The sequence below is a fragment of the Monodelphis domestica genome, chromosome 1 (assembly GCF_027887165.1).
Source record: "Monodelphis domestica isolate mMonDom1 chromosome 1, mMonDom1.pri, whole genome shotgun sequence".
NCBI lineage: Eukaryota > Metazoa > Chordata > Mammalia > Didelphimorphia > Didelphidae > Monodelphis > Monodelphis domestica.
The window spans coordinates 334,688,190-334,712,108 of NC_077227.1; the positions used below are offsets into that span (position 1 = coordinate 334,688,190).

The window sequence follows — 23,919 nt, forward strand, 5'->3', positions numbered from 1 at the left end:
AAGCAGAATCACAGTTGGGCACAGTGGCTGGGGTTGTGGTGTGTGCGTGTTTTCCACCTCAAAGTCTCTGCAAGAAATATTAATTTGTTTTAGAAACTTGGTGCCTTATTGCTTTCCTTCGAGTACCTCCCCAAGGCGCTGTTCTTCCCTCTAAAAAGGAAGGGGTTCTAGGGAGACAAACCTCTCCCTAGAGAGAGCAGAGTGAAAAGAGAATAGGGGAGGGTGATGTGGATAACGAATTAAGTGCAGATTTAAATGCAAACGCTGTCGGGACAACTTTCTTAAAAATAAAGTAAAATTACTCATCACGAACAAAGTGAGCCCCCAACTGTGGAAATCGCAAGCAATAATAGAAGCCAACCTGAGAAAAGGAGTGGGTGCGTAACAGACTGGGCGGGAGTTGTTAATGGCTTTCGCACAATGGCATTAATCAGATTAACAGGAGCAATTAGCTTGGCCAACAGAACTGCACCGCCTTCGGAGCGCCCAGTAAAGGAAAGGATTAGGTTAATTTAATTAATTCTCAATACACAGACCAGTCTCCTTTCAGGCCATTGTGTAACCCTCTCCCTTAGCCTCTCAGCCAACCAACCCCCCCTTATCCCCCTTCCCAAACCACCACTATCCCTACTGAAGAGGGAAGAGTGGGGGGGGGGTAGAGAAATCAAATCTGGTTTTGTTTGTCATCTGCATATTACCAGGAACTAAATCTAGGATGACGTCGACTCTGTATAAAAAAGGGAAGAAGTTCAGCTGGACTACTATATCTTTCATCCAACACTGGAATGAGTTCAGTGAAGGCAGGAAAGGGAGGGAGGGATAGAGAGTGAGGAGAGAGAGAGAGGAAGAGAGAGGGTGAGGGAGAGGGAGAGGGAGAGAGCAAGAGCGAGAGCTAGAGTGAGACACAGAGACATAAGAGACAGACGGGAATATAGGCAGAGACTAGGGAGAAAGTAAAGGAGAGTGGGAGACAAATTTGGGCAGTTGGCAAGATCTTTCAGTTTGATTTCTCTGTCAGACCTGCGGGTATTTTGTATTTTTTTGGGGGGGAATTTTACTCTTTTTCTTTATTATTCTTTTTTATTGTTGTTATTTGGATTCTTCCTTCTCCTGTCCCCGGCGGGAAGAGTTCGGGGATGCCTGCTGGCATGTTCAGCATCGACAATATTCTCGCCGCCCGGCCTCGCTGTAAAGACTCTGTGTTGCCTCTGGCTCCTAGCGCCGGGGCCCCTGTGGTCTTCCCCGCCTTACATGCGGACTCTCTCTATGCCAGTACTTCTGACTATGGTAGCTTCTACTCGCGTGCGGTAGCCCCCAGCGGAGCCAGCCTCCAGACTGCGGTCGGTGGCTCCCGCTTGGGCTATAATAGTTACTACTATGGGCAGCTGCAAGTGCAGGCGACGCCCGTCGGCCCATCTTGCTGCGGGGCGATTCAGCCTTTGGGAACCCAGCAGTGCTCCTGCGTTCCATCCTCAGGTATGGTAATATTCGTCGCCCTCTTCCAATTTCCTTCCTCCACCTCAGTTTTCCAAAAACTCTTGTTCTCTTCCCTCACTGTTTTGGGGGTTTGGTTTTTTCGGTTTTGGTTGTTGCTCTCTCTCTTTCTTTCTTTCTTTCTTTCTTTCTTTCTTTCTTTCTTTCTTTCTTTCTTTCTTTCTTTCTTTCTTTCTTTCTTTCTTTCTTTCTTTCTTTCTTTCTTTCTTTCTTTCTTTCTTTCTTTCTTTCTTTCTTTCTTTCTTTCTTTCTTTCTTTCTTTCTTTCCTTTTCTTTTCTTTTCTTTTTTTGCGAAAGTATGCGCTGAGACTTGTGGCTCCTAGGACTAGGGGTGAGGTGGGGGCGGGAGGCTTCTGGGGAACCAGCGAAGAAACTATTCTTTATTCTTTTTCATGTACCTGGACGTTTATTTTACATTTGTAGGGACAGAGTCTACTGTTAACTTTCTCAGGAGCTCGGCAGTCTAGTTTTTATGCTCTTGCGAACTTTGGCGGACAGTTAGGGAAAAGACAGTGGATGCTCAGTTCCGCCCGTTTTGCGGGAGAGGAGTTTGGGCAACCAAAGTAATGATGATGATGGTGGTGGTGGTGATGGTGACAAAGCAGGGACGGGGGTAGTGAGAATCTTCTTGGAGCCCTTGATTTTTACCACATTATATCTAGGTTCCACAAGGCTAAGCGCTGGCAAGGAGGGCTTCAACCCAGCGGGAGGGCTGTGGAGTGAGTGGTTTTGAAGCCCGGGATTCCGGGAGAGCTCACTCCGAGTCTGGAGTTGGGAGCTCCTCGTCCCCGCTCTTTCCTTCTCCACTCTCCTTCCAACCCCATTTACCCGCCTGCTGCAGGTTACGACGGCTCGGGCTCAGTCCTGATGTCCCCGGTTCCCCACCAGATGTTGCCCTATATGAATGTGGGCACCTTGTCGCGGACCGAACTGCAGCTGCTTAACCAGCTGCATTGCCGGAGGAAGCGGCGGCACCGAACTATTTTCACGGATGAACAGCTGGAAGCTCTGGAGAACCTGTTCCAGGAGACCAAGTACCCCGACGTGGGCACTAGGGAACAGCTGGCTCGGAGAGTGCACTTGAGGGAGGAAAAAGTAGAGGTACTGTCCTTCTTTGCCCCCTGTACAAAATGTTGACAGCTCTCTAGAAAGCTCCATCTGGGTAGCCCCATTTATTGAGTTTGGAAGGCCAGTCCACTTTCTAACGCGATTTAGTTGTTTGTGTTTTCACGAATAGGCCGCTAATACCTGCTTTAAAACCCGCAGGCTTCTTCTTTAAATCTTTACCGAATTTTTAACTGGTCCACCCCCCCCCACCCCCCCCACCCCGATATCTTTTTTTCCTTTAAGCCTTGAAAGGCCCAAAGAAAAGTAGGCCAGAGTTATCTACATGGTGATTTCCCTAAATCTGTACGCTCTTTTCTCTGGTAGCCTGGTATTTTAGGGGACTTTCTCCCCCTCCAGTTAATTGTTTATTGTCTTTTCTCGATAGGTCTGGTTTAAAAATCGAAGGGCAAAGTGGAGGCGGCAGAAGAGGTCCTCCTCAGAGGAGTCGGAAAACGCACGTAAATGGAGTAAAGCTTCGAAGCCATCCCCAGAGAAAAGGGAAGAGGAAGGTAAAAGCGATTTGGACTCTGATAGCTGATAGCCCCGGAATGGAACTTTGGGACTTGCATACCTTTAGAGACTTGCACATACAATGCTACTATCTTGCACACTCGCTGCCTTTTTTGGGGAAAAGGAAGGGAAATGAGGAAAACTGTAAAATGGTGTACATATTCCCTGGTGTTTCTTGTATAGAGCTGGCTGAAGAGAGGCTGGGCCAGTCTAACAACTCCCCTTCCCCCATCCCATTCTGTAGTATTTATAGTTAAGTTAAAGGTGATGATACAATAAATGGATGGTGGCAAAATATAATGCACCAATATCCAATATGTTTATATGTCCTCCACCACCTCCTTCACAGACTGACAGTGGAAAGCATATTCAGTGCGGGGCTGAAAATTTTTTGGTTTGAGGCTATTGTTGGGAGGGAGTTGGTTTTTGAATATGCTGCAAAAAGTTCAGGCAAAAGAAGTCATGTACTCCCACTGGTCTCTGGAAACATATTTTGGTCCAATGTTTGGGTTAATTAATGGATTGATTTTAGACAAAATCCTTCTCCCTCCCTCTCCATACTCCTAGCCTAGGCTTCATTTCCTCATCTGAAAAACAAGAGGATTAGGTCCAAAGACTTCTAAGGTCTCTTGACCTGGTCCTAATGGTTCGAGATTCTGTGAGTCTACATGCAATGTAAAAAGAAGGAATAAAAAAGGGTGCCTGGTTGTCCCAGAGGATCTGCAGAATGAAATAGGAGAGGCTTAAAGGTGCTCTAGAATTCCCACCACATGTATCATTTCTTAAATTCAAAGCACTCAAAGCCTGCACATTTATGGTACTAACACTTCAGATTCAGTGTGGTTTAGTGAAAAAGAGATTGAATCCTAGCTCTTCTACTTACTACTGCTGTGACCCTGGGCCAGACACTGAACCTCCTTGAACCTCAGTTTCCTTACTTTAAAATGATTGGGTTGGTCTATGCAATTTTTTGATTACTTCCTCAATATCTCCTAGAAAGTAGGCCTGGGAAATTAAGGACCCTTGCTCTCTTGCAAGAGAAACAAACATCCCTGTTTGACTTGGGAGTGGTAAAGGCTTGGAGCTGAGTGGCAGGGACCAAGAGAAAGGGAGAAATGAAAGGAAGGCTGCCAGCCCCTAGCCAGTAGCTTTCTAGAGGCATGGATTGGTAGTGGCCAGAAGGAATACTGGTCAAAAAAATTGTACTCTTGTTTCCAGATTCCCTTTCTGCTACCTTCTGTAACTTGACCCCATAGACTTCCTGCAATTGGAGCCATTTCAGAGCCACTGACCCTGGATAGTGTGACCCCAGGTCCTAATCCCTAGTGCCCTTCTTCCCTTCAGAGTGGTGTGCCCAACAGGAAGTGGTCTGAACAGATGGAGCCCCCTCCGTCCCCTTTCTAGAGCCTCTCAGTCCCTCTTTTAAAATTATTTTCTCTGGGTCTGAGTAAACCCCTAACTGCTGCTGGGGCACCAGAATGGGTGGGGTAGGGGTGGGTTAATGCCAAATTTTGTTGCCCAATCATTAGACTGTAGAATGCAGAAAATAAGAAAGCTGAAACCAGCTATAGCTCAGGACTGAAAAACTATGGAGGTTTTATTATGGCATGATCTCTCCCTTTCTTGCCTCTCTACAAATCCTCCACTCTGCAATTCACTTTCCAAAATAAAACCTTCTGTCCTACTCTGGGGCCTCTAATTCAATGCCACCTTTCCCCCCACAATACATACAATATACAGGGTCACTTCTAAGCACATCAGTATTGTCCATTCCTCTGGCCTGCATTTACACTTCTTTCCCCTTCCTCATCAGAATAGGGGTGTGGAAAAATGAGAAGTTGAGTTTGAGGGCAGCTGGGTGACTCAGTGGATTAAGAGCCAGGCCCAGAGATTCTGGGTTCAAATCTGGTCTCAAACACTACATAGCTATGTGATCTTGGGCAAGTCACTTAACTCCCATTGCCTAGCCCTTACCACTTTTCTACCTTGGAACCAAAACAGTATCAATTCTGAGACAGAAGATAAGGTGTTTTTTTTTAAATCTTATAAAATAATGAATGAGTTTGTCTTTTGCAGAACACCCCATCTTCTCCTCAGCAGTAATCATCTAGGGTTCCTAGGGGAAGAAGAGCAGGTAGCCCCTAAACAGGAACATTAGAAATAAGAGTACAACCACAGAATGCCTGTTTGGCAGCTACCATCTTGTTGGAGTACCCGTTTTTTGTAGAATCATTTCTATCTCATAAAATGAAGTCAGGTGGGAAAGTGGGGAGATAGTTGATTAGAAGAGAAATTTAATTGTGGCTTTAATACATTATGTTTCACTTACAAAGGTCACCACGATAGTGGGAAAGTTTCTGTACATCTCTCTTGAGTAGAAACTCACTTCACATTTATTCTATTTCAGTGCTTGAGTTCCCAACTTAAGATTTAAAACTAAAATATCATAAAGTAGGTTTGTGCTTCACTTGCTGGGCAGTTCTTGTGATATTCCAGAGATTCTATATAACAGGATCTCTACTGAGCTCCTTTCCAGTCTTACACTTGCCCAGTGTATAGTTCTGCATAGGTTTCTCTGTCATAGACAGTAGTAGACAACCTAATTTTTAACCAGAAAAACAGGAGAGACAAGAAAATATCATGGAAGAGGGTGTTAAATGGATTGGAGTCTTTAAAAGATGTGAAATTAGTAGGCCTATACGATGTATTTTGGGCATTCAAGGAAGCTAGGTGGCCTGTTGCATAGAATGCCAAACTGGGCAGTCAGGGAAGACTTGAACCTGAGTCCTGCATCAGAACTATTAGCTCTGTGATCCTGGGCAAGTCATTTAACCTCTGTCTGCCTCAGTTTACTCATTTGTAACCCCAGTGCATGACAGTGGTGAATGTCAGTGGTCAGTGTCAGCTGCAGTAGTGTACATATGTACATATATTTTTTTAATTTTGTAAAAAACTTTGCTTGCAGTAGAGATGGAGGTTGGAATCAGGTTACAGAATAAAGAGGAAAAAGAAATTACTGTCAGGGATTTTGAAGAGTGAAGTCTTCCCTGCTCTTCTCATAAAAAGCACCTCTGGGAGGGAGAAGCTCTGGAGGGGCTGAGAACACAACCCTGCCTACCTCCCAAATACAACTTTGAAGAAAAGAAGGCACCTTTGCCTTCTTCCATTCTAAGCACAGTATTTTGTGGACGTTTAACTCGGAAGAAATAAAAGGAAACACCAATATTAATAAAAAAGGTAAAAGCAAGAAAGTATTACAAGACAGCCCTCTAGCTGATCTCTCTATTCAGCTTCTCCTTAGGGCTATTGGATCAATGTGGAAAGCCCCCCTCACCAAGATGGAATGTTGAATTTTTGCTGCTCTAGTAAAGGGGTGCTGAATGCTACCGCGTGGTGTGAGAGGGGACTTTGAGCAACAGAAAAAGCTGTCTTCTAAAAGTATGAGAAAAAAAAGTTCAAGATCATCAGTTGGCCTTTAAAAATAGCTCTTGTGAAAGCAACCATTGTAAAGATTTAGATGCATCTCTTTGGAAGGGTATTTGTGAGGTAAAAAAAAAAAGACATTTTATTTATACAATTCCTCTTTAGCCTGAAGAAGGCTGACTGTCAGACTGGAGCTAGTTGTTCTTGAGACTGCTAGGATTTAACTGATCAGTTTAAAAGCTCCCAGTCCCACCCCCACCTCCTAGGAGGGAGAATAATCACATTTTGGTGATAGTGGGTAAGGAATGGAGTTTAGTAATCTCTTCAACTGGCCTAACTCCAAAACACTGACCCTTCACTGTCAGCTGATTATTCCAGATGGTCAGAAAACTTTTCTAATCTTAGAGATTTATGTAGTTTAAATTTTAAAAACGAGTTGGTTACACTTGGACAGGAACACTATTTAATTAATTGACTGATTTCCCTTGAAAGTAGGGAAGCAAATGAGTGAACTCTGGAAATGTAGAACACCAACTCCTAACTGTTAAGAGACTCAGAGCTGAATGGCTAATTGCCTTAAACTAATCGTTCTAAGGAGGGGATTTTTAAAGCACACACACCACGTGCACATACGTACACAGGCACACACACATGCAGAACAGTTCTTAGCAGACAATTTGACGGTTTTTATTCTAGTCACATGGGTGTGCCCTTGGTGTATGTGAAATGGGGGCAGGGTATGGAATGAAGATGCAGGGCTATCATTTTCTGGAGCAAAAGCAGATCAGAAATTGGAACGATCGATCAGAAGGAACGTCTTTTTTCCTCTCCCTCCTCTTTCTCCCTTCTGACCCTTATTACCCTGTCCCATCTCATCCTTAAGTGAACTAAAGGTAAGAATATTAAAATCTTCATTGAAAATGAATTTATAACATGGCACACATACATGAAATCTCTGATCAGCAAGACCAAAGCCTAGCACAAATCGATTTAAATTTGGAATTCAGGAATGTGTTGTTTCTTTTGGCTCTGGAGCTTAACCACAATGATGGTCCTCACATAAATTCCAATGAAGTCAGTGTGATGCTGTATATTTAAGAAAATGGGCTTGCTTGATAATAAAAGAGAGGATGTAATCTTGTGTTAGGGCATCAGGCCAGATGTTTAGAGAGTAGAGATTGGATAAAGAGATGCAATTAGGGCTCAATAAAACTGAGAATTTTTTTAAAAGGTGGAAGTTTTTTAGGGTGTCTCTTTGCAAATGGAAGATAGTTCATTAAATTAACAAATATTAAGTACATATCATGTCCAAGGCCTAGTCCTAGGCATTGAGGAAATAAAGATTTCAAAAATATAATTCCTACCCTCAGTTTAATTAATAAACACTGTTTTGGGGAGGGAGTTTAAATGGATTGGAGTCTTCTTAAAAGAAGTGACATTAGTAGTCCATAAAGATGTATAGTGAGCTTTCAAGGAAGTTGGATGGTCCAGTAAATAGAGTGCAGGCCTGGAGTGGGGACAACTTGACCCCTTTTTTTTTTGAGTCCTGCATCAAATACTAATTAACTCTGTGACCCTGGGCAAGTCACTTAACCTCTGTCTACCTCAGTTTCCTCATCTTATAAAGTGAGATAAGAGCACCTACCCTTGAGTTATAGGGATCAAATAAGATAGCATATAAAACTCTTCACAAATCTTAAGCCCTAAATAAATGCAGTCTCTTATCTTTATTTAATAAATATTAAGCATTTCTTCTGTTCCAGGCACCATTCTAGGCTATGAATACAAAGACGAAAGCAGGCAGAGTCCATACCTGTCCTAAAGTAGCTTATAAGTCTACTAAGGAGATGATGCAACTTATTACTAGATACCAAAGGATGTGATAAAAAGCAAAGGAGAGGCACTGATAAAAGGAAAATCTGAGTTGGGAAATACCACTTAGATTTAGGAGTGGGATAAGGTTGTGCATATCTGAGTAAGTGGCTTAGATAGCAGAGAAGAATATTAACTGGAAGAGAAAAGGGAGTAGTGTTTCAAGCACAGGAATAACCAATTGGAAGGCAAAATTTAGAGAGTGAAAGACAAGATTGGAAAATAGCTGCTAGTCCAATATGACCTATCTCCCTCTCTGCCTTACTCCTCCTATTCCTCCTTCCACCCCTTATTCTTTATCCCTATGACCTCCAATCCCTCTATCCCTCAGCACTACACCAGGCTGTAACTTTAGTCTGTCTATTCTCTCCCCTCTTTCCAATCTTCATCCTTTTTGGTGAACCAGTCCAATTCTAGACTCCTTTCTGATCTTAAAATCCTTGTTCCCTGATCCTATTACGGATCATGCCTTCCCAAACTCTAATCCTAGATGAATTCCCACTTTTAACTTCCTTCTATTCTAAGGCTACCTAATGAAACTAAAAAAGATCATGAAATTATACAAACTGGGGATATTTAACATTTCAATTATCTCATCAAATCTATTACCACGATTCCTTAATTTTTCCCTATTTCACTTATCACAGCAGCTGCTCTGAAACTCTGATATCACACAATTCCTCCCACCCTCACAGTTGAGAACTTCACCTAATAATATGCCCCCGAAATTAAGATTTTTGGCCAAGAGCTCCCTTTCCTCTCCTTTCAGGCATCCTCCTCTGCTATCCCTTTTTTCCAGTTCCAATAAAGAAGTGACCCTCCTGCTAGTCAATGACAACCCTTCTACAAGTATGTACCTTTGTTCCCACCCCATCCCCTCCATCAGAATCTAACAGATTGCCTCAACAATCATCCCCATTATATCCCTAATCTTCAATTTCTCTAGGTTTACTGTGTCCTTCCTGATGTTTACAAATACACCTAAGTCTTTCCTCATTCTTAAAAAAACACCCCCGCCCCCCCCCCCACTTGATTAGAGCCTGGCTGGCTCTCTATCATGCTCTAACACTCCTCTCCTTCTCAGCTAAACTCTAAAAAGCCATCTACAATCACTATCTCCACTTCTTTTAAAATTCTAAACCCTTTGCAATTTGTCTTCTTACCTCATTCAAACTGTTCTTTCCAACATTCCCAGGGATTTCTTAATTACCATATCTAATGGCTCTTCCTAATCTAAATCCTTTTTGACCTTTCAGCAGTATTTGCCCTATTGCTCATTCTCTCTGGTTCCTCTCTCCAGGTTCTCAGGATTCTCTTAGCTATTGACTACTCCACCTCAAGGCTCTGTCCTAGGTCCTCTTTATGCTCTCTCACATGGTCTCATCAGTTCCACAGGTACAATCATCATCTCAATGTAGATGATTCCCAGATCTATATATTTAGCCCTAGACCCTCTCTGATAGCCCAGTCTGGCTAGAATATAGAATGTATAATAGTAATAGGTAATAATTATATAGCGCTTTAAAGCTCACAAAATACTTTATGTATGCTATCTTATTTGATTTTCCACAACAACCTTGTCAGGTGTGTAGGTATTATTATCCCCATTTTACAGATGAGGAAACTGAGGTTAAGTGCCGAGCCCACGATCACACAGTGTCTGAGGAAGGATTTGAACAAATCTTGTTCTTGACTCCCCAATGTGATGCTTTATGTCCTGGACCACTTACTGCCTAAAGGGGAATTATATGAAATAGCCCTAGATAGATTGGAGAGAAGGTCCAGGAGGCCTTAAATACCAAACCAAGGAAGCTGTCGTTTTCTAATACAAATATTAGGGAGTCATGGAAGAGTTTGAGCAAGCAAGCGATATGGTCAGGATCATATGTATTATGAAGACTATTTTGTCAGGTATATAAATGAAATGGAAAAGAGAGAAACTAGAGACAGAGTCCTATTTTCATGGGATACTCCCAGGAGTGATTAGCAATGTCATAAGGTCATAACCCAGAGAGCTGCGAGGGACTTGTAAATCATCCAGTCCAGCGTCTCATTTTACAAATAAGGAAACAAATTTTGAAAGGTAAGTGATTTTGTCCAGAGTCGCACAGCTAACAAGTCCTAGGAAGGATGTGAACCTGAATCCTTTTTTTCCCTCCTATTGTACCAAATATTATAGAAAGTTCAAGGAGGATGAGGACTGATAAAAGAGCTATTAGATATTGCAACTAAGAATTTGTGACTTTAGATAAAGCTTTTCAATCCCCAGAACCTCCCATACCATTCCATCTTCCCACCCTCTGAGTTGAAGGCTTCACTGAAAAAATTGAAGCCTTTTGAGGAGAACTTCTTCCTTTTCCCTCATCTCACAGTCCTTAGGTATGCCCCCACCCTGGTAAGGAAGGTAACAAGCATATATTAAGCACTTACCAAGTGCCAAGCAACTTTAGTGCCTTACAAATCCTATCCCATTTATTCCTGACAACAACCCTAGGAGATAGGAATAGGTTTTACAGTGGTATAGTAGATCAAGAATTGAGCCCAGAATCAAATCTGGCCTCAGATATTCACTAGCTGTATTCCCCTGGAGAAATCACATAATCTCTTTTTTGCCTCAGTTTCCTCATCTATGAAATGGGGATAATAAGAGCACTATCTTCTAGGGCTGTTGTGAGGATCAGATGAGAAATATTTGTAAAGCTCTTAGCACAGTGCCTGGCATATAGTCACCACAATATAAATGTTAGCTATTAAAATCATAATGTTACAGTTGAGGAAACTGAGACAGACACAGGTCAAGGGACTTGCCCAGGGTCACACAATAGATGTCTGAGATTGGATTTGAGCTCAAGGCTTCTGACTCCAGATCCAGCATTCTATCTATCCACTGCCTCTTGTCCCTGTTATCTCTTCTCCTTCACTTGTCTCACTCATTGAGATGGCCCTTCTTTTTGCCAACACAAAGTCCTGTACAGTCACAAGTGATCCCATTCAAACTCATCTTCTACAGAAGATTGACTCCTCTATCATCTTCACATTCTCACCAATTCTTAAACTCTCCTTACCTCTGAGCTACTTCTCTGTTGCGTATAAACACAGCCATTTGTAAGGAGTGCTGAGCCAGCTTGCAACTAGGTAGCTCAGTGGATTGAGAACCAAGCCTAGAGATGGGAGGTTCTGGGTTCAAATTTGACCTCAGATACTTCCTAGACATAGGACTAACCCCAACTTCCTAGTTAAAATAAATAGAAAAAAATAAGCTTCTAGGGCAGGGGCTATCTTCCTTTCTAATATGGGGCAGCTAGGCACCTTAGTGGATTGAGAGCCAGACCCAGAGATGGGAGGTCCTGGGTTCAGATTTGACCTCAGATACTTTCTGGCTGTGAGATCCTGGACAAATCACTTAACCCCCATTGCCTAGTCCTTACTGCCCTTCTGCTTTGGATCAATATATAGTATTGATTCTTAGATGGAAGGTAAGAAAGGAAAGAAAGAAAAAAGAAGAAGGAAGGAAGGAAGGAAGCATTGAATGCATGCTGGGTCTCCAGTAAGGAAGACTGAAATCCACCCTCAGCTACTTACTAGCTGTGTGACCCCTAGGGAAGTCACTTAACCTCTGTCTGCCTTAGTGTCCTCAACTTTAAAATTGGGAACAATAATAGCATCTTCCTTCCAGAGTTGTTTTGAGAATAAAATGAGATAATATTTGTAAAATATCATAGCGCCTCACATATAGTAGGTTATTAATAAATTCTTGCTCCCTTCTCGGAATATCTCCTCACCAAAAAGAATCTTCACTTGGTCTATTATCCCTGCTTGCTTTCTTCCTGTCTCTCATCTCTTTCCTGGCTAAACTTCTTTAATTTAATTAATTATATTTATTTAATTAATAAATAATACATTATTTTTATTATTTATCATGGGCAAGTAATAAACATTTTAAACATTAATAATTAATTCCTTTAATTAAATTACTCAGTGCCTCTACCTTAAAAAAAATAACTCTTACCTTCCATGTTAGAATCAATAATGTATATTGATTCCAAGTCAGAAGAGTGGTAAGGACTAGAGAATTGGGGTTAAGTGACTTGCTTAGGATCCCGGAACTAGCAAGTGTCTAAGGTTGGATTTGAACTCAGGACTTCTATCTCCAGGCCTGGCTCTCTATACACTAAGGTGCCTAGCTGCCCAATATTAGGAAGGAAGATAGTCCCTGCCCTCAAGAAGCTTACTTTATTTTTTTTCTTTTTTAACTAGGCAGTTGGGGTTAGTCCTTTGCCTAGGAAGTATCTGAGGCAAGATTTGAACCCAGGGCCTACTTACTCCAGACCTGACACTATTCACTGTGCTGTCTAGCTGCCCCTGGCCTGCACTTTCTTTTCTTTCTCTCTAGTTTTAAATCTCTGTAGTTTGACTTCAGAATATAATTCAATTGAAACTACTCTCTAAATTCCTAGATCTATGTTTTGAGATCTAACTTTTCTTGAGAGCTAGTCTCACATCTTTAGTTACCTTTTGGATAGCTCTAAATGGATGGGCAGTCATTTTAAACTCAACATGTCCAAAAGAAAACTCATAATTTCCCTCAATATCTTCTCCTCTTCCCTATTACTCTCTAGGAGACCACTATCTTGGTGCACTAGTTGGACTAATGATTTTAGAATCACCCTTGATTTCTCATTCATACACTTTCTATATATCCAGTCAATAGCCACATCTTCATTCTTTCCAATATCTCTGAAAAATGTCTGCTTTTCTACTCATATGGCAACCACTCCAATATAAACCCTCATTATCTTGCAACTGAACTATTGCAGTAGATTTCTGGTTGTTGCTGCTGCCTCAAGCCTCTCCCTACTTCAACCCAGCTTCCACTGAGCTGGAATTTCCCCCAAACCTGGAATGTTCTCCCTTCTTGCCCTGCCTCTTGGCATTCCTCACTTGTTTCAAGATTCAACTCAAATCCCACTTCCGAAGGTGGGATATCTTTTTCTCCCTTCCTCTTTCCAGTCCTCCCCAATCTGATAGTTCCTTCCCTCTGAGATTATTTGTTATTACACTAGATATAGCTTGTTTGGATAATCACTCCAATTTTGTTTCTTTCATTAGAATGTGAGTTCTTTGTAAACAAACATTTTGTTTTCACCTCACCTTTCTTTGTAAGTCCTGACCCATAGTAACTCTTTTTTTTTTAAACCCTTACCTTCTGTCTTGGAGTCAATAGGCTCCAAAGCAGAAGAGTGGTAAGGGCTAGGCAATGGGGGTTAAGTGACTTGCTCAGGGTCACACAGCTGGGAAGTGTCTGAGGTCATATTTGAATGAATTTGATGAAGTACTGAGAAAATAAAGACAGTGAGTCTAGGATTCTCTTTTTTAAGAGTTGACCAGTTAAGGGTCAGAGAGTGTGAGGTGGCAGGATCAAGGGAAAGTTTGTTTTGTGTGAGGAAAATTATCTCCATCCAGTTTGATGGAGTCCCCTGATGACAAATTAAGCATCTGGCATCAACTTAAACATCTGGTGTCAGCCTCATCAGCCTGAACATCAATGTGCTGATTGAACGTTGCTATGGAGGGAGGAGCTAGTTGAACTTAAAAGGTGAACTCAGGAAGGAACGTGTTGTCTCTACTTCCCACTTTGGATGGACTAGGGGCTTGAATTGCTGGGGAAGAAAGAGCCAGCTCTATGGAGAGACCATATTTAGGATAAACTTTCTTTAAGATCAACCTACTTTCAGATTCTCACTCTCATCTTTCAACTCCTCCTTTTTATCAATAATTCATTAAAAATTTCCAGCCCGACTCAATTTTTATATTAACAGTTTTTTGAAAAGTGGTGAGATCTGAGTACATTTGTAGGTATAGAAGAAGTAACTAACAGGGAAAGATTGACATTGACATAGAAGGAGGGGTTGTATGAGCAATTGAACAGACTACGGAATCATAGCACCATGAAATTTCAGAGTTGGAAGAGTCCATTGGACATCTAGTCTCCATTAATAATTGGAAAGAATTGTTACTACCACACATTTCACAAATGGTGGTCTAAACTTTGCTTGAAGTCCTCCTCAAAGCAGTCCATTTTGGGATAAGAAGATCTTTCCTTCTTTTAAGTCTACTATTTCTAAAAATGTTTCTTCCAATTTCCACTCATTGCTTGTCATTTTTGCCTTCTCCTTTTTTCATAAGATGGCTTTTTAAGTAACTGAGCTTGAATAGAGCTAGCTCTACTTCCAAACTTCTCCTCCAGGCTAAACATCACCAGTTCTTTTAATTGATCTTCATCTAGGCAGCTTCATTTTTCTTATTGTCCTTATCTATATGGGTTCTAGCTTATCAACATTTTAAAACTTAAAGACCAAAAAAGAGAAAGCATTACCATATGCATGTAAATATACACACAAATCTATGTGAAAAGTGAATCTTGATTTCATGTAATTTATTTATATATATATGCATACACACAGACACAAAAATTCTACACTAAAAAAAACCCTATCATACTTCTCTGTTCTTCCTTTCTCTTTTGTGCATTAAAAATCTCATAATTACCCTCTTTTTTTACATCACCACTGATATCTACTTTTATTTTTTTAAGAAAAAAGGAAGAAAGAAAAAAAATACCTTAAAGCAAATAAACATAACCAAATAAAAATTATTTAAAAATTCTTATCCAGAAATTTATGTCTCTTCCTCTATTTTTGTGTCTATCACTTCTCTGTCAAGATGTAGATAATGTGCTTCATCATAGGCTTTCTGGAGATAGGGTTTATCATAGAATTGATTACAAATCTTTCATAATTCTTTCTTTACAATGTTGCTATCCTGTTGTAAATTTTTGTCTCTGATCTCTTTACTTTCTTCCAGTTTATATTACCCAGGATTCAATGAAATTGTCTCTCAAAATTCTTATGGTGTAATAATAAATAATAATTTATATACCATAATTTGTTCAAGCATCCCCCCAACTATCTAAGAGACAATTGAAAGCACCTTTTTATATTATCTTTTTCTTTTCTTTATTTTTTTCCTTTTCATTCCCTTTAAGGATCAGCAAGCTTGGTTTGTTTTGTGAGTATTTCCTTACCAGTATTTTCCTTCCTCTTAACCCTTTTCTCTTTCTCTAACACCATTTGGTTCCCTTTTAAGTTTGTTCTATTTCTATATTAAATGCTCTCTCTATGTGTTCTATTCTTTGTCTATTTCACAGTAAGTTTATCTGATGTTTGTGTACTCTTCTCACACACTCCAATTATGAAAAATAGTTCCCCTCTTAGTTCCTCTTTTTGACATTAGTATATTCTTTAAATCCTCTGCAGCTATAAATATTTCTGTACAAACAGAACTCCTCCCCCGCCCCCAGCCTTTTTTTTTTTTTTAGTCTCTCTTTGACATACAAACCTTATAGTGATATTGCTGGATAAGTCCTGTACTTGTTAGACCCCACATGTTTTGTTTCTGGTCTAGTTAGTGCTCCGTTTGCTAGAGGGGCTCCCTTTCCTATTTCCCATGGGCTTCTGTCTGACATTTGTAAAGTTCTGGGGTAGAAAAAGTTTTCATTGGATTTTCAGAACCATTATTTGATTTGGTGCAAACTTTAAGGTTTTTCTGGAGTAGTTATATGGGTGCTGCAGCCAGTAAACTTTCTTTTTAAAAGATAATCCCTCAAATGGAGAACAACACTTCAAATATGGTCTGAGTGATACATAGTGCAATGGAACTATGACCTCATAATTCTCAGACTGTACATTTTCCTCAAAGAGGCAATGTGGAAAAAAGTGCTGCCTCTGGAATCAGGAGACCTGGCTTTAAATCCTGTGTCTAATGCTTTCTACCTTTTTACCTTGGGCAAGTCCCTTAACTTCCTTTAACTTCAATTTTGTCATTTCTAAAATGAAAATGTTAGCCTCTGGGGTTCTAAATGGTTGGGATTAATGACTCCTTTCTAGTACTGCAGCTTGAGATTCTTTTTTGCTTTTGTGGTTGCCATATCATATCTACATATTAGTGTTGACACACTGAGTTTGTAGGCTACTAAAACCCCAAAGCTTCTTGTTTTTTCAAACAAATCATTGTCAAACCACAAATTTCATGAAGTATGAACTTAAAAAACCCAGACAATTAAATTTACATTTATTCATGTTGGATATCATATTTATAAATACAGTTCATTTTTTAGATAGTCAATATCTCTTTGGAGTCTATCACCTGCAGATTACCTGTCCTTGTATGCTTTGCAAACAGAAGGATACCATAGATGATTTTATCATTATCATTGATTAAAAAATAATTTTAAAAGCAAAGGGCTAAACAAAGCTCTTTGGGTATAATACTAGGACTTCCTTCTAAGTTGACTTGGATCCACTGGATCAAGGGATCCAGATAGAAAAGGTTGAGATTACTTATTTTAGATTGTCCTTAAACATGAACTTTGGTCACCTCAGTCCCAGGCCAAACAAGTCAGTTTTGTTGGCATGGTTCAGCAACAAAAGGGGCTACACAGATTGTGTTGACACCAATGACCATACAGTATAATGCATCAACCTCTTTTTGATATGAACTTCATCTGAGCTTGAGGAAAATAAACAATATCATTCTTTATTGTTCAGGTGATCCAGGGAAGAAACAGTATGAAGTCTGGAATAGTGCCATGTTTAAGGAGATTTTTAGATTCCAACTTCACCAATTTGTTCCCATGCATTTATACCGCAAAAAGGAAAGAAACAGAAACCATGAGAATATTGGGAATTTAAAAAATAATCCCTTAGGTTTCTGTCCATTCAAACTTTATGTTTTCCTAATTTTAAAATCTTAAAGAATTCATTGACTACTTCATAAGATTAGACTTTTGTCAAAAATCTGTAGCACTCTGGGTTGATCATTTAATCTGATTTGAGATCTACAGATGATGGTTTGAGTGGTAACAATTTTATCTGTAATAAATAATATTAAGAGCTACTAATGTGTTGAGTGCTTTACTAGTGGAATAAGGACTTATATTAAGCACCAATTGTATCCTTCCACAGTGCTATTATTTCTTATTTTCCTTAAGAATATGGTATATGCTTATAATAAACTTAGATCTCTCTGTCTCTATCCTTTTCCTCCCCCCTTCTTTCTCTTCTGTCCTTCCCTCTTTCTCCTGCTTGAATTTCTCTTCTTCACTTTCCCCCTTTTCCTCCTTATTCTCTCTTTTGTCCCAGAAAGGGTCAACCCCTGGTGGGCTGAGGGTCACAGTTAGGGCTGTGTGCAGCCACAGGTGCAGAGAACCTGCCATAAAAGCATTCACTTGTACATCAGCTCTCACAGGAGTGCTCTCCTGGTGGTGGGCAAGGCTGAGAACTAATATGCTGTCAAAGTCCCAATGCCTATAGCGAAGGATGAGGTTTGTGATTTTGGAAGGGGGATGTAGGAATTTATGGTTTCAGAGGCATACCAGATAGGTACCTGCCGGTGCATTTAACATTATAGTCACCTCATTAAAGCCACTGGTAAGGCACAGCTGTGACTTCCAACAATGCAGTATTTTAGTTAGTGTAAGGATAAACATATGCTTTTTATTGTATCCAAAACAAATTATTTACTTCAGGTGGCACATCTAATAGGCCCTCAGTAAAGAGGGCTATAGAGGTTAATCTTTCCTTCAAAGCCCCCCTGAAAGTGAGATATTGGATCTCCAAAAACTTCCCTGAAAACTCCCGAGGCTCAATTCCCCGAATCATTCCTTTGTTGTTGCCCCCTAGTGATGAAAACTTACTCTGTGAAGGCATGGTCACAAACATTTTGTTTATCCAAGAATTTCATACCAATACAGGTCAGAGAGCTGAAATAGCAGCAGGATTGCTCGTACGGCATTGGTTTTTCACATTTAAGGAACAAATATTTACAATCTGAGCCAAATAAATCACTTTGGGGTTTTGGTTTTTGTTCCTTATGCTCCAGAATCTTAATATATGAGATACTGTTGAATTGTATATAGGCTTCATCCATCAATATAGGACTTGCGCTACATCAAAAATCTCAGCCATGGTACAGAGTGGCTTCTAGCACAAAACTGTGTACAGCACTTTTTCTGAACTTCTTCACATCCTTCTCAGTGTAAAATGGCATGGTATACTGGCTTGGACAAAATTGTGAGTAAAGAAGCTTGTTGCCATATTTGGGGATACAGTGAAAGTCTCTTTAAAAATAACTGGCACAGTTGTGACCTAGGTGGCTATGAGCAAGACACAACCTCTCCTGACTTCAGTTTTCCTGTATGCAACATGAGGGGGAATTAGATGAGGTGACTCATAAGGTCCTTTTCCTTCTCAATCTATTTAAAATGTCAGGGAAGTAGATTTCGTTAAAATGTTAGGAGGAACTTCAATCCGGAGTTGTCCCAGAATGGAATTGACTACTCCTGGAGGAAATGAGAGCTCTGTCCCCGGGCATCTCCAACCAGAGGCCAAATGACCAACTGGCAGAGATGATGTACATAGGATTCATCTATCAATTCAGGGAACTGAATTACATTAAAAAAAAAAAAGACTCCCACTAATTGAGTGACTCATCTCTTGTGAAAAGTGAAAACACTTCCTCAAAGTATGCATAGCACCTTTCCTGGACCTCTTCTTTTTGTATCTGTCTCAGCTCTCTTGTTTCTCTGTGGGGTGTATGTATGTGTATGTGTGTGCATCTGTGCATGCCTGGCTGTTAGTTTGTAAGCTTCTTAAAAGCAGGTCTTATCCTGCATCCATTCTTGAACCCCCAGAACTTAGCACTAGATTTTGTCCAGACCTTGAATGGATGTTTGTCAAATGAAATTAGAAGTTGATGCATCCAGCTTCTGGTCATATCCTATCATTTGTTGACCTTCTGTTATGAAGATGTAAAACAAACATGCAATCTAAGGTGGAGAGCAGTAAATCAGATAATCCTTAGAGGTCTATGTATCTTCCTTAGGATTTTGGAATCTTCAAGTTACAAATCTTTGTTCTAGGTGTTTATATTAATAGAAAGTATTAGTAAAAAAAAGGAAAACTTTTGTTAGTAGTAAAAACTGCAATGAACAATCACATTATTAGTGAGCTATAGTAGAGTGAAAAATGTATTGGATAGCAATCCAAAGACTTGGTTTCCAATACTTGCTTTATTGCTAATTAATACATTGTATAACTTTTTACAAATGTTTTAAATTGTGCTATACCTCATATTCCCCATTTTAAAAGTGTGTTTGTATATGTGGGGTGGGGGGAAGAGATGACCAGGGAAGGAACAGTTCCTGTCCTGCCCACCTCACAGGATTGTTATGAAGATGTAATAAGATGAATTATGTAATGATGCATTAACAAGCCAATTAAATGCTGTTACATTGTCAGACTTCAGCAGTCACTAAGCCAGCCAAAGCACCTGCTGAGTTTCAGACTCTTAACAGTAGTTGGGACATCTACCTACTGTCATAATTCTGAATTCCTACAGCTGCCAAATCCAATAACCAACACTTCAGCCTCAGAATGTTTAATCATCAGACCTACAGCTTACCTAGAAAGCTACAATCTCTAACAATGCTGGCTTGACCACTAAAGCTCCAGCCTCCAGTAACCATAATGTCAACCTCATATATCCACAGCTTCAGAAACTGCTAATAGCCCATTTCCCCAACTTAGGTCTCTGGACTGTAATTCAGAGGCTTGAGTTCCTAAATCAAGAGACTGGGATGGTTCCCCATATCTTCTTCCCCCAAGTCTTAAGCTAGAGCTCTAACTTTTTTTCGGGTCTAGTTCACCATTGCTATATCTTCCAATCCTTGACCAGAAAAAAATGAATAAAAATTTAGAATTGTGATGTAAAAAGTACATTTTATTAAAAGATCAAAGGGAGAAACTTTTTTCCCCCCAGGCAGGCAAGTTTAAACATTGAAAGGCAGGAAAGAAGGAAGGAAGAATATCAAGCTAAATTAAACTGAATAATGAATATATTAAGGTATTAAAAGAGGATCTTAATTCAATAAAACTGAAATGAAAAGGTAAAAGAAAAATTAGAAATACTGGAAAATAACACCTCAAAATCAAACATATCAATAGAAGTAGCAAATAACAAAATGAAATTGAGGGAATAAAAAGAGATAAAGAATTAATGAATGATAAAGAATGAAGAATAAACCCAAGATGTACCAAAACTTTAAAAGTTACCATTTTTGTGCTGGTTGTGTGATCTAGGATAAGTCATTTAACCTCCCTAGACTTCAGTTTATTCATTTGTAATATGAAAGGGTTCGACTATCTCTGATTTACTTCACAATTGTAAATCTAATCTATGGTCCTAATAGTGCTGTGTTATACAGGACAAAGTAACAACTTTGAGAGACAAAAAAAGAAGTTAAAACACTAAACTAATTGACATCCCTCCCCCCCAAAAAACCTAGGAAAAAACCCAACTAAATTAGAGTAAAAGTTTGAGGGGCAATTCTCCACAGAAGAAAGAATGTAGTGAAATCTGAACTGGTTCTTTGTAATTATCGAACTATAAAATTGCAATTTCAAAACTAAGATTCTTTAAGTATCCAGAAAGAAAAAGGAAATCATGTTAAAAAATATCAATTAATATATCATTGGGTTTCCTACAAATGAGAAATATGGACAAAAATATGCAAAAGTCTTTAAAAATACAGAATTTTCTCCCCCAAATAACATAGTTATGAAGACATGGCATGGCATAGTGAATAGAGTTGACCTATGAGTCAGAAAAGCTTTGATTCAAATTCTTTTTTCCAAAACAAACTAGTTCTATGTCTCTGGGTAAGTCAAAACCCCTTGGTTCTTTCTCTAGGCAATTTTCTAAGACTAAAAGTTGCAGATAAGTTGCTAATTTCCATCAGTGAAGAGAGTACTAGAAATCCTCTATATACATGGATAAAATCAGAAATTTCAATTAAAACACACCATATCTGCTAATGACTTATAATTAAGGTTTTATATGTATATAATACATATATGACTTTGCATACATGTGTAGTATATATAAATTATACATGTATTTATAACTCTATATAGATTCATAGTGTATACATAGATTAAATCAATAGATAGATAGATGGATGGATGGATGGATGGATAGACATAGATTGGGGGGCAACTTGGTGGTGCAGTGGATAGATTGTTAGGCCTGGGGTCAGGAAGACTCATTTTCTTGAATTCATATTTGGCCTCCGATTATTTATTTAGCTCTATGACCCTGGGCAAGTCACTTAATCTTATTTATATATCAGTTATTTCATCTATAAAATGAGTTGGGGAAGGAAATGGCAAACTACTTCAGTATCTTTGCCAAGAAAACTCCAAGTATGGTCATGAGGAACCAGACACAACTGAAAAACAACTGAACAACAACTTATTAAGGTAATATAATAAGAAAAATTTGTACAAGATGCGCCCCCCCCAAAAAAAAAACCCTAAATCTATGATAGTTTTTTACCTGGATTCTGTGAAGGTGGATTCAAACTTAGAGATCATATGTGACAAAGGACTAACTCATCATTTCTAGTTGCTGGAAGAATATAAAATGATGTTGGGAAATAGAATATGCTACTCATCTTAGTTCCAGAGGGGAATTTGTTTTTAATCTATTAAACAAAAATAAATTATTAGGAACAAATCGATAGGATAGAAATAAAAATAGTAAAAATATAACAAATATAAAAGAAAAGATAACAGATTGAGAAAAAAAGGGAAAATGACAGTAAAAAGCCTTACATCTAAAATGTATGAAGAACCATTGAAAATATATAAAGGCACTTCCCAATTACCAATGTATATAAATATAGAAATTATGTGCATGGATATTTTACAAAAGAGAAAGCAAATCATTATTCATTGCTTGAAAAAATATTTTCAGAATTTAAATTTTTAATGAAATTTTTTTCTAAGTTAAAAAAAAAAACCCAAACCTTTGACACATCACCTCACATCCATTAAAATGGCAGAATGAATGAAAGCAAGGAAATAATATGGTAGGGTTATGGGAAAAAAAGAAGTAAAATCATTCATTATAAATTGGTTCAATCTTGTTGAAAAGAAATCTGTAAACAAGCAGTCAGAGTTGTTCCCCCAACTGCCATTTTGTCCAACAATTCCAACGATAAGCAATGAGAATATCTAGTCAAAGTCATTTTTAGTATCATTATTTGTAATGAAAGACTTGGAAACAACCTAAATGTCTAACAACTGGGGAATGGTTCACAAAATTAATAGCTAATGTTTATATAACAGTTTTACATATATAAAGAACTTTAAGTATCTTATTTGATTCCCCAAGCAAATCCTATGAGGTAGGTGCTATTATTGCCCCCCTTTTTTATGCAAGTTTCCTTTCTCTTGGCAGAGATATGATGGACTGTATGCAAATTTTTGGTCAAGACTAATCTATAAACTTGATTTGATACTTATTTGTTACAAGGGGGTGTTTTTATTCAGAGAATAGGGACAGTTATGAGGAGAGGTTTGATGGGGTTGGGGGAAGAATGATAGAGATTTTTAAAAGAAGAAAAGCAAGAAAAAAGTGTTAATGATTGACTTGCTTCCTGCTTCTTCTCTCTCCCCCCTAACACACAGACACACATACACATCTTGTCTAGAGAAAGAACTCATAAATTTCAGAGTATTAAAAATCCCTTTGGCATCTACTACTAGCAGCATCCCTAGAACAGCTTTTTCAATGTCTGCTTCTGGAGCCACAGACAAATTAGACACAATGAGGAAAGACAGCTTCAAGACTATAGAAAGCCTGCTGAGAAGTTACACCATGTCTCAAGAAGTTCACAATCTAACAGAGGAGACAATCTCTGAAGTGCAGAGGAACTCAGTTTGGGGCATGTGATATTCTGCAATTGGTTTGGGAAATGATCTGAGAAGGTAAGAGTTTCAGGATTAATTTCATATTGCCACCTAGTTGTTCCTAGATTGGCATTTACACAGAAATATTTACTTCAAAAGATAAAATTGCACATATACAAGCAACATATGAGAGGCATAATCTTCCCTTCCTCTCTTTATGTACCTCCTCAGCCTGTGTATAATAGTTTCATCTTTGTTCAGTTCCTATAGAGCATTGTCCAAGTTCTACTTCCCAGACTTCTCTCTGGCTTCTGTCCCATGCATCCTGACTTCTCAGGGCTTTCCTGATGGGTGAGCTGGTTGGGGGGAGAGTTTGTAATAGATTTTTTTTGGGGGGGTAGGGGATACTTTGTACCTTTGTTCTTATTATTCTAGCTTAGTAAATATCTCTTTTTAAACTTAATTATCTAGCTGCCAAATTAACATTAACTGATAATCATGAAGGGAAGCAAATTGGGAGGGTCTTCTGAACTAATATAGCATGAGAAAACCTCAAACTCTAGTGTAAGAAGGAGAGAGGGTAACCTCTTGGAACTCAAGTGGAACATAAAAAAGAAAACTATTAGAAAAAAGAATCCCATTCCCAACTCCTATCCTTTAGGGTTACCACTAGAATCTGAGGGAGGGGGGTGTAGCAGTGATG

The 23,919-nt window shown here is 39.2% G+C and overlaps 1 protein-coding gene across 2 annotated transcripts in view; it reads left to right on the forward strand.

Moving 5' to 3' along the window:
* Positions 1-305: 305 nt before the first annotated feature.
* The window catches only part of GSC (goosecoid homeobox), a 94,893-nt gene continuing 71,279 nt past the window's right edge, over positions 306-23,919 (forward strand). The window contains exons 1-3 of one of the 2 annotated variants that reach the window (XM_056811321.1): positions 306-1,476; positions 2,336-2,595; positions 2,987-3,110. In XM_056811321.1, the coding sequence (XP_056667299.1) occupies positions 1,137-1,476; positions 2,336-2,595; positions 2,987-3,110 (724 nt within the window). In that variant the 5' untranslated portion in view covers positions 306-1,136. Of the gene's footprint in view, positions 1,477-2,335; positions 2,596-2,986; positions 3,429-23,919 lie in introns of those variants that run through there. The other variant, XM_001367933.4, reaches the window with a different exon arrangement.